At 46.2% G+C, this 11,852-nt stretch overlaps 1 protein-coding gene across 1 annotated transcript; it reads left to right on the top strand.

The window, feature by feature from the left end:
• Positions 1-1,748: 1,748 nt before the first annotated feature.
• Positions 1,749-5,719, top strand: SMIM23 (small integral membrane protein 23). The gene is made up of 4 exons (XM_046667769.1): positions 1,749-1,838; positions 4,935-4,986; positions 5,188-5,255; positions 5,507-5,719. Exons 1-4 carry the CDS (start codon positions 1,749-1,751, stop codon positions 5,717-5,719), a joined length of 423 nt encoding a protein of 140 aa, XP_046523725.1.
• The last annotated feature ends 6,133 nt before the right edge of the window (positions 5,720-11,852 follow it).

Below are 11,852 nucleotides of genomic sequence, written 5' to 3'. Positions count from 1 at the left end.
CACAGGCAAAAAGAATGAACCTCACTCCAAACCTCACAGCTTACATAAAAATTAACCCCAAAGAGATCGTGGACCGGATTGTAAAGCATAAAACTACAAAACCTTAAAAAACAGCAGAAGATCTTCTGTTTCTAGGGCTAGGAGAAGAGTTCTTAGACTGAAAAAAAGAAATAAGACAGTAAAAATAAAAAAGAAATAAAAGAAATAAGACAATAAAAGAAAAAATTGATAAGTTGGACCTCATCAAAATCAAAAACTTTTTCTCTGCTAAAGTCCACAGGAAGAGAATGAAGGGACAAGCTCCAGACTGAGAGAAAATATTTGCAAATCATACACCCCAAAAAGGAGATATAAAGGACTCTCAAAAGTCAACTGTAAAAAAACCAATCCAATTAGAAAATGGGCAAAAGCTACGAATAGACATTTCCCTGAAGAGGCGGTACAGGAGGCAATCAAGCACGTGAAAAGATGTTCGACATCACTGGCTGTCAGGGAAATGCAAGTTAAACCACAATGAGTTCTCACCATACTCCGACCAAAAGCCTAAAATAAGAAATGATGAAAACACCAAATGCTGGTGAGGATGAGGAGAAACCAAGTCACTCAGACATTGCTGATGGGAATGTAAAATGGTGCAGCCATTCTGGAAAACAGCTTGACAGTTTCTGACAACCCTATCATGCAATTAGCACATAACCCAGCAATTGCCCTCTTAGGCATCCCAGAGAAATGAAAACCTACGTTGACACGAAAACTTATACAAGAATGTCCATATCAGCTTTACGCATCAGAGCCAAAAACGGGAAAGAGCCAGATGCCCTTCAGGGGGTGAATGATTAAACAAACTGTGCTACTTACATGCCATGGGATACTATGCAGCAATAAAGAGCAAGAAGCTACTGATGCGTGTGACAATCTGGAGGAATCTCCAGGGGATTATGCTGAGTTTTAAAAAAGCCAGTCTCCAAAGATCACACACTATTTGATTCCATTGATATGCCATTTGTGAGAAGATAACAGTTTAGAAATGGAGAACAGATTAGTGGTTGCCAGGAGTTAGGGACAGTGGGGGAGGGGGCGGAGGGAGGGCAGCAGGCGTCAATGGGCAACACAAGGAGCCTCTGGTTTGGGAATTCTATATCCTGACTGTAGTGGTGGACACATAAACCTACCCACATGATAGAACTATTTAGAATTAAATACACACACAAATGAGTACAACTGAAACCGGAGAGATGCGAGGAAGATCGACGATTGTATCAATGGCAGTGTCCTGGGTGTGATATCGTACTACAGGTGATGTGAGATGTTACCATCGGGGAAACTGGGTATAGGGTACACTGGGTCTGCTCTATTATTTCTTACTACTACATGTAAATCTACAATTATCTCAATGAAAATTTCAATTAAAATAACTTTTATCATTTTGTATTTAAAAACTCGCATTTTATTAAAAACTTGAATAGATGGAAGGAAAAAGATCAGAAAAATCATCACCCTGAAATATAATCTTTTGTTGCATTTCTTTCTGGTCTTTGTATTTTTATATTTATATGAAGAAAACCTGAGGGATGGGGCTAAAAATCAGGGTGGTGACAAAGTGGGGGCCTCACTGTCCCCCACCTTCTGTGACATCAGAACACATGGCCTGAGGGATGCCTGGTGACCAGAGGCAGGGAGAGGCGAGGGTGCCCATCTGCCTGTCAAGTGGGGGCACCTTGTTACCCGCAGGCAGCCTGACCAAGGCCATGGCGATCCGACAAGTGGGCAGCAGGGGGCGAGTGGCTGCCGAGCTGTTGGACCAGAGAAGGGGCAGCCACCGTGAGGACAAGAGGCAGGTGAGGTCAGACCAGGTGCAGGGTGTGGTCCTCCCGTCTGGGCTCCCTCTGCCACTCCAGACAGACAGTAAGACATTTAGTCGGGGATGGGACTTCAGCCCGACTGTCCCTGGAGCCCGCCCTGTGGGACACAGCACAGGGCTCGGGCGCTTCTCCCAAAGCCGGCACGGACGCTATTTCATCCTTGGCTCTGCAGCAGAAGGTGCGCTCCGGGAGCGCTGGGCGTGTTGTTGGTTTCCTGCTATTTCCCTAGTGCCTAGAATAGTGCTCAGGGCATAATAGGTCCTGAATGAATGAATGAATGAATGAATGAACAAGCTGAAATAAACAGGATAACACACCCAAATTGTCGAGCTCCTAGAGCATTTGTTCTCAGGACTGAAATTCAAACCTCACATGGGATTCTGTCAAAGTGGAAAACAGTAACCGTTTCTGTGCACAGCCGGCGCCTCCACCTTCTCTTTCCTGACGTACAACATTCCTGAGAGGCAGCTGTTGTCAATCTCATTCACAGATGGGTAAACAGAGGTTCAGAAAGGTAAAAAGGCCACATAGCCGGGACATCCCTCTATTTGAAACCAGGTCCATCTGACTCCAGACACTTTGCAAGAACACCCTGCACTCCGCAGGCTCCCAGGTGGAGAAACGACGGAGGGATGGATGTGAAAGAAGGCTGGGCAGGTCAGCAGGGTCACCCCTGGAAGGGGATGGCTTTTATTCTGAGGGTAACAAGAAGCCGTTGAGGGGTTTTCAGCAGAGCAATGGATGACTGATCTATACGTGTTTTCAAAAGATTTGTTCGCTCGTTCATTTAATATACACGTGCCAAGTGCCTCCTTTATGCTGGACCTCATAGCAAGAGGGGCTCCCAGCGTGCCACAGCTCTTCCTAAAGCATTCCACAACCCCAAACCCCAGGAATGCTCCTTTTAGAAAAATCACAAAAAGAGTTCTGCGGTTGGGGGACACTTAGACCCTCGCCGCCTCTTGGAGGTTTATACTGCTCACTCCCATAATGAAGGCTCTGAGAAGTCGTGCAGCAAGGAAATCTGCTTAACTTTGTTTCCCACAGCACTTCCCAATTCGATTCGACCACAGAGTCCCATCTTTCCTTTTGAAAGAACTTTCAGCATATTTTAAAATCCATTTTACAGATGAAGAAACTGAGGCTCAGAGGGAAGAAATGATTTGGCTCAGGCCCCAAGACAGCGCAAAGGAAAAAGATGAAAACTTAATCTTAGTCCCTGCTCCCCCTTTGCCTCCCCAGAGGCCAAAACAGAAACCTAGCAGTGAGCATGGTGGTGAAGAAATCAACCTGTAAAGCACATGGGCAGAGGAGTGGGTGAAAAGAGAAGAGCATGCAGACCACAGAATACTCATGCGCCTTGTAAAGAAGGGGATGGTTCTGTGCGTCTTACAGGAAAAGATTCCCAGGGAACATTGCTGAGAAAGGGAAAAGCGCCCTCCTCTTAGGTGGACAGTGCACTCACTTTCACACCAGGTGGGAACACCTGGGCAGTAGCCACCCAGATCAAGCTATTGAACATTTCCAGTCCGTGAGGGGCTCCTTCAGGGCCCCTCCCAGGCGGCACACACCCCTCCAACCACGATTCTGATTTCTGTCATCTTGGATGAGTTTTACGTGCTCTTGAATTTCATGGAGCAGAATGGACAGTGTGCACGTTTGTCTGCCTTCTTTCACTCAGCAGTGTCTCTGTGAGGCTCAGCCACGTGGTTGCTGGGTAATCTATTTCTTTTTAAAGTTAATAACAATAGAGTTGCTGGTATATATCAAGAAAGCGGTCTGGGGAGAGGCAGAGTATATACAGCTTTTATCTTTGTTGTGGTCGCAGCTCTAAATCTTGCTTTACAAACTTGGGTATGTAAGAAACATATGATTTCAAGTCAAATTAAATCTGGCTCAGCCCACATCTGGTGCGTTTGGGGAAAATTCAATGTCACTCAACACTATGTCCATCTTAATCCTCTATCCACTTTTGCTTGCCCCTGACGCTGTCACCGTCCCAATGCACACTGTCAGAAGCAGGTGCATCTGAACCCCCGTGCCTGCCCAGGCACGTCATGGAGCACCACTGGAGTAGGTGCCAGGCCCTTCCCAGATTCAGACTCCCCCTCTCTCTTCTCCCATCTCTCCAGAGGCACTCACCTGTCTCCCTCCTGGTCCTGGGACCTCCATCAGAATCTCCTAAATGATCTTGCACCGTCCCAAGTACCAGTGAGCCATGGTGTCTTCATGCAGCCCCTTTGCTCCATCAAACTCTGTGAGGCTGGGGATGTAATGTACAGCACAGTGACCATCGTTAATAATACCATATCAGATATTTAGAAGTTGCTAAGAGAGTAGAAACAACCCAAAAGTCCGTCAACAGGTGAAGACATTAATTGTTCTGTATTCATACAATATAATATTACTCATCAATAACATTGAACACAAAAGCCATGGAGGCATCTCAGCAGCATTATGCTGAGCAAAAGCAGCTAATCACAAAAAAAGCCATGCTCTGCAGCTCCGTTTATATGAGGCCACAGAACAGGCACAACTCCGCCGCAGTGACAGAGGGCAGGTTAGCGGTCCCCTCTGGCAGGGTCCAGGAAGGAGGGACGTGATCGCAGAGGCCGTAAGGGAACTTTCTAGGATGATGGCAATGTCTATATCTTGATTGGGGTGGTAGTCCACAGGCATAGACATTTGTAAAATGCAAACTGTACATTTAAAATGTGTGTGTTTTATTGCTCATAAATTACACCACAATAAAATCGATCCCTTTTAAAGATCATCTAAAACAAAACATTTAAAAGTGAGGCAAGGTATGAGAACAGAGGTGGGCCTTGCTTCTCAGCAGGCAGAAAGGAGGGAAGACATCAATGAAATGCCAGTAAGTTGCCATGTTACCTATTTCTGCAATGCTTGAGGGTCTGTAGTAAGTAAGCACATGTGACCTAGATAAGCAGAACAAAGTTAAGTTCTGAAAAACGATCTTCTTGCAGCCCCACACCCAGCCCTGTGTGAGAGAAGTAGGGTCGCCCGTCTGCCTGCGAGGAACCCACCTCCCCCTCCTCCTCTTCTTGCCCCCAGATGCTGTTGGCGATGCTCATCTTGGTGCTGTATGTGGGCACAGGGATATCAGGTGAGCACTCTGGAATCTGAGAAAGGAGGCGCCGAGTCCACATGGAATCAGGAGAGGTATTCTGGAGATGGTTACATGCTAAGGGGGCCTCCACAGCTCGCCTTCCCCCACCCACTTGTATCCTACTGGGATGAGCAACCATGTTGATTTCAACCACTGCTCATTTGCACTTACTAAGAGGTGTGTCTGTGCCTGTTTCAGGAAGAAGTTGGGAGGTATCAGAAAGGATCAGAGAATGTAACTACCCCCAGAATCCTGTGGCTTCTCAGGTAACATATTCAGGAAGGTACTGAGGGAACATCAAGCTTGGCTGAGGAAATCTGGGAAGGCTTCCTGGAGGTGTCATTGGCCAGCTGGGTCTTGCAGAATAAGTAGGAGCTGGCCAGGTGGAGAAGGTGGGGAAGGGTACTCCAGGCTATAGGAATAGCATGTGCAAAGGCTCAGGGAACCTTTTGAAACCAGTGACAAAGAGGTCTTACGTGAAAAAGCTCAAGATGCAACTTCGGTGTCTGCCTTTCAGGGGTTTGAATACCAGACCAATGAACTCTCAGAAGAGCCGGCAAAGGTCATCAGGACCTGGTTGAAGGAGAACCTGCTTGTTTTCCTGGAGAAGCTAGAGAAAGAGGTGCGAGAGCTGGAGCAGCTGGTACAGGACCTGGAGGAGTGGCTAGATGCCTTTCTGGGAGAGGGGCACCCCGAGGCACTCTGCTCCACCTTCAAAAGTCACTTGTGAGGGGCCAGGGCTGGGACCTAGGGAGGAGGCCAAGCGAAGGCAGGACAGAGTTGCCAGGAGCTCCTCTAATGAGGGCTGAGCTGTGACACTTGAAGTTCAAGCGAGGCAAGAAAATAAAATAATTGGGATGCTAAGAACACTGTTGGTGCCACTGCTGGTTCATGAAACTGTGTCGGAAGGACCCCAGGACTGGTGCATGGGAACCAACACAGGCTTCAGAGCCAGCCCCAGGTCAGGACCCTTCTCTCCCACTTACCTGCAATGTTGTGCAAATTTTCCTAACCTCTCTGGGACAAAATTGCTTCCTTCGGGGGGCAGGCCTGTAATGTAGTGGTTAAGTTCATACACTCCACTTCAGCAGCCCAGGGTTCACCAGTTCAGATCCCGGGCGCAGACCTGTGCACCAGTCATCAAGTCATGCTGTAGAGGCATCCCACATATAAAATAGAGGAAGGCTGACACAGGTGTTAGCTCAGGGCCAATCTTCCTCACCAAAAAAAAAAAAAAAAGCTTCATTCATAAAAATCAGGGACAGAAACTTTGCCCCACAGAATTACAGTGAGGATTGAACCTGTATATATAGAGTGTGTCTGGCATATAGTAGGTGCCTGATAAAGAGTTCTTTCCTTCTCACATTCCTCTTCCTTCCTCCCTGGAGCTTAACAGGAGGATACTGGTCCTGGAGTGTATAGGTATCATGTGGCAACTCAACCCTCTGCTGTTGCTGGTAGAAGCACAGGTCGCCAAAAGCCCTGTGGAGGGCAATTCGGTGAGAGCAATCGGATTCACAGAGGCATTTGCCCTGACCAGCAATCTGCTGCAGGGGCTCATCATATATAGATACATGCACATGCACATGCGTGAAATTACATACACGTGGGGCTACTGTTTATAATAGCGAAAAAATGGAAACAATTCCAATGATGCCAGTACGGCACTGGTACCCAAGTAACAGTACAGCCAAACAATGAGATACCACATAGTTCTGAAAGAGAACGAGGAAACTTTCCTACTCACACGGAAAAGTCTGCAAAATACGTTGTTGAATGAAAGAAATCAAAGCGTAAGAAGGGGGCAGGGATAGGAATCTGTATTTTCTTGTTGACGATGGTGATGATCTTACTGAATATGCATAAAAACTGGAAGCAGACAAAAACGGGGGGTGAAGGGAGTTGAAACTGGGCAAACGTATGAGAAGGTAGGGAGGGAAATTTTTCACTGTATACTTTTTAGTTTTTTCAAACTATGTGAATGTTTTGCCTATTCAAATATTTTTTTTAAAGATTTTATTTTTTCCTTTTTCTCCCCAAAGCCCCCCAGCACATAGTTGTATATTCTTTGTTGTGGGTCCTTCTAGTTGTGGCATGTGGGACGCCACCTCAGCGTGACTCGATGAGCAGTGTCATGTCCGCGCCCAGGATTCGAACTGACGAAACACTGGACCACCTGCAGCGGAGCGCACAAACTTAACCACTTGGCCACGGGGCTGGCCCTATTCAAATATTTTTTTAAATAGAATTGTTATTTTGTTTGCAGACAAGGACTGGAATATAGTGTATACAAGCAAAAATAACACTATTTCATCACTATGTGAAATTATGAGTGACTCTTTTAAAATAGTGCCAAGAGGAAACTTCTCTCTTTTGATTTATTTTGATTAAACAATGAGAATTCTTATATTAGATTTTCCCTTTTTCCCTTCACTTCCAGGAAGCTCAGAGTTCAGTTGTCCATTATAGCAATTATATATAACTTTTTTAGGTTATTAATTTCCCTCTTTCTGTGACTTTTGTTTTCTATTTTAATGGAGTTCTCATACATGTGCCAATTATTAGAACTACCTCACATCTTTGGAAAGTCATGAGGTTGCCAATTAAACTAATCTCAGAGGACATCTGACTTATGGATAATGGTGCAATTCATTTGCCGGGAGGAATTAACCAGCTGCCATTTGGGATGGGAAAAGTCTTTGCAAGTTGCGGTCACAATTTTGCCACTTTGAATATTTGGCAGGAGGTGGAAACCAGAATCTGTTTTTTCTCATTTGTAGACATTTCAGCAAGAGCTCTAGAGGAAGGGTGCACTATTTCCTTGCATTTATACTTACTATTACCATACAAAGTTGTAGTTATACAACCGAAATCTTGTATATGTGTGTGTGTGTGTGTTCTATAGGTACTTTAAACAGTTCTCAGACACAATTTTGACCATACACAATTTTAGCCTAACACACACTGTAGACTCTAGCCCCTGTCTCAGTTGTAATTCTACTGTATCTGTAATTATATTATATATAATATAGTGTTGATGAAATAATCCATAATCGACCTATAAATCAAAATTGGGGTGAGTTTATTATGAGTCAGGTATGAGGACTATAGCCCAGGGCTTTCCTTCGCAAAGGAAGGAAGGGCACCAAAGAAGTGGGGTGTACAGAGTAGTTATATGCCGTCTTGGGACAAAGAGCATGCATCACATTGACAGGAACATCTCTTTTACTCCTGTCATGAGATGCTGAGCTGGCACAGCAGGTGAGTGGTCAGCAGGTCACAAGGTGAGCTCAGCAGGTTGGTAATTAATCCTTAGTTTCCAGGAAGACATGCTTATCCTTAAAGAAATGCCGATATGGGGAGAAGCCACATCCCTATCTTTGGAGGCATCCTTCTTGTCTCTGGGACATTGTAAAGGGTTAAAGCAGATGTACAATGCATGCTCAACAGGCCACGTCAGGGCCTTTTGGAAAAACAAGGTCAGGCTGAATTAGTTTTACACCAAATGGCTTCCCCATATACTCCAATATATCCTATTGCTTTTCATTTATTTATCAATAGTTACAGATATTTTTATAAAATGTACATATATATGTATATATAAATTGGCGGATACATGCAAAAATAGAAACTAGAGCCTAGCCCCTTGAGGCATAGACGCTCCCTACACATGTGAGCAGAGCCTGTGAGCCGAGGGGTCACTGCCCTGACAGCTCTTGGACACTCTCTGGGCGCCCACACATGGGGCCTCATGGGGACAGCCCTTGCTGCTGTGGCCCCAGCCCCGACAGTGGTCCTTCTTATTGTATGGGCTTGTGAGTCATAAAGAACAGCAAGCCTCTCTGGGTGGCTCAGGCACTGAGGGTTTATTGTGGCACAGCGAGGGAGCCAGCATCTGAGGGGATGGGAGCGTCCCTAGGAGGGTGGAGGCGGGAACAGGCAGGTCTTTGAGAACCTGAGGAGCTCACCAGGTGCGCCAGGAGCCCCGTGGCACGATTCCCGGGGCTTCCCTTGAGCGCCCTGCCTTCACCTCCACTTGGCTGCTCGGGTCTCTGCCTCCCTTCGTGTGGCTGCCCTGTCTCTTCCGCTTCCAGTGGCTTCCTTGCCCTCACTCTGTCTATCCCTTCTTCAGCTCAGTGCTTCTGATTCTGATTCCTCAAAACTCAGATTCACTCCCACAAGGCTTCTCCCATTTTCATGACTTTCCAACTTTGGCTGACCATGTGATTCTGTCCACATTTCTCAGGCCACACTGCCGGGAGTGGGTGGGATCTGACTGACTCATCTCCTCAGCTGGAGCTTCCTGTGCCAGCCAGGCCCCATACCGGCCAGCCTTTGGACTGAGGGACCGCCACCCTCGATCCACTTAGCTGTGGCAGGAGGGAGAGTGGAGGACCAAGTGCTCCAAAACAGGGCTCCCTCACACAGCGAACAGCCTGGGTCCCTTCCGGATCAGGGGCTCTGGATCCTGTGAGATGACCCAAGCTACATTTCCCAAGGTGGTCACAAACATGGCGGAGAGAGTGATGGCAACCCTTGTTCCTCGAGCCCGAGAGTCAAGACCAGGGCAGCAGAACTGTGTGAGACAGACACGCAAAGGCAGATCCAGGCTGAGCAGGGGCCAGCAGGAAATGAGCAGCTGAATACACTTGCTGAGGACGGGGTGGGAGGGCCTGACCTCCAGAGTCACCATAGGTGAGTGGGTCAGGCCCATTTGGGACTATTTCACTCTCTGCTTTCAGTTCCTGGGTGTGAAAAATACAAATGACAAGTATTGGTATTAAAATGTGTATTAAAATATTAAAAAGAAGAGTATGACTACCTTTTATAAGGTTGAAGTCTTATTTGAATGAGGTTAGCAAAATGCTGCCCAGTAGACCTATCAAGGGACCCACTTTCATGTCTACAGAGTAGAATTCCCTTTGGGAGAGAAAAATGTCTTTTGCTTGAGAAGGGAACTATTCACAGCTCCTTCCATTCGATCAAGAAGTATTGATTGGGCCACGCACTGGCCAGCCACTAGTGAACAAGAAGTTTATAGGCTAGTGGGAGAAATAAGTAAAAAACAAGTAGACAAGTCATGATGGGGCAATTCAGAGAGTGATAAATCTAAGAGTGGAAATGAGGGACCATTCAGCAGCCACTGCAGCTTTCCAGGTGGAAATGGAGGCTGGTACCGGGAGAAGGGCAGTGAACCAGGATGCAGCCTGAAAGCATAGTCAGCAGGATAGGCTGACGGATGAGACCGAGGGAGAAGGGCTGGAAAGCTGTCTGCCAGGCCTCAGGTTCCCCTCTTTCCAGCGCAGAGGAAGCTGAGCCACGATTCAGGTCCTGACCCAAGCCCACGAGGGCCAGGTGGGAGAGACAGGCTCGCTCATGTTAAGGGGAAAGTGGCCAGTTGGAGCAATGTCATGACTACCCAATTATCCACATTTCTTTGTTTCAGGTACCTGGAGCATGAGGTCAGCATCACAATGAAAAATCTTAATTAATTTTAATTGTTGGTTTTCTCGTCATCTCTGTTTTACTTAACAGATCTATTTGGCAGCCCTCCTGATGCTCCCTCAGGCCCTTCTCCCTTGCTAACACTGATTCATTCTGTTTTCCTTTGTTTTATTGCTTTTGGTTAGCTTCTTTGCTGTTCCTCCAACTTATATAATGGGAGGAAAAACCACAATCATTCCGATAATTCATGTTTTAAAGATAAGAATCTGATAATCCAGACAAAAATTGGATAAGGTAGAGACCACCTATAGATAGCCATATGTCTTTCTTAAGAATATAAGGATTACTGAGACGAAATAATAAAATTGTGACAGCCGGCATTTAGAGAATGCTCCCTGCGTCCCCATCTCAGGCACTTGGTCAAGGGCTATTGTTATTTCCAGTTCACGGAAGGGGAAACCGAGGCACAGAGAGATTACATCATTGTTACAATTATATAATCAATAAATGGGGAGCCAGGATGCAAACCCAGGCTGTCTGGCATCAGAGCCCTCACACTAAACCAGTGCGCTTCACTGCCTTCTCTCCCTCAAGCCCGGCCACGGGAACGTCCTCTCTCTCTCGAAAAGTTCACATTTTGTCATTAAGGAATCAGATGCTATTATAAGGCAATAAATACTCAGTGCATGCTGCTACATGCTGGGTTCCTATAGAGAGAAGGAGAAGTCACATTGCCCGCCCATGTGTAGCTTGTCTTTCCACCAGAAGCCAAGAAACAAAGACGAGGAAAAAGAAATGTCTACATTGTTATAAAAGCCATTGGGCGAAGTGCCAAAATCATCTAATTAATTACCAATGAACCATCTATTTATTGGCCTGCCTAAGAGTTCAGAGAGGGCACAGGGCACTTCAGCGCTAACATGAAAATCTGTTAGTCCACTTATAAAAAATGCTGACACTTAAAATAAACGAGGCTCTGGGCAAGGGGAAAGTGGGGACACTGTAGAGGGACGAATGATGGGTGGGGGCAGAGAGGGGCTGGCCCTCTAGAATCGCATCTCAGCTATAGGAGCTGCGGCCCTGCCTAAGCCCAAGGGTCAGATCCCAGGTCTCAGGTAAGATTTGGGGCCGGCTTCCCAAAGGTCTTTGTGAGAAGTGGATTTTTTTTAAAAAATACTCTTGGGAAGCAGGAATTTGGGCTTCACTGAAATTATTCCAAGGCCAGGAAGGTCCATTTCCAGTCTGCTTGTCATATTTTTGATGATGTCAAATAAAAATATGGATTTAATTTGCTCCCTTAATCCACAAATTTGTTCAACATTGTGAAATGCACTAAATCCAATTTGGTTCAAATTTGGCTGTCAGAAAGATAATTGGAGGGTGAGGGATGGAGCCAAAGAAGACGCCTTTCCGGGGCA

The sequence above is a fragment of the Equus quagga genome, chromosome 7 (assembly GCF_021613505.1).
Source record: "Equus quagga isolate Etosha38 chromosome 7, UCLA_HA_Equagga_1.0, whole genome shotgun sequence".
In the NCBI taxonomy this organism is placed as follows: Eukaryota; Metazoa; Chordata; class Mammalia; order Perissodactyla; family Equidae; genus Equus; species Equus quagga.
Note: the sequence above shows the minus strand (reverse complement) of the source record. Positions and strands in the feature narration are given on the sequence as shown.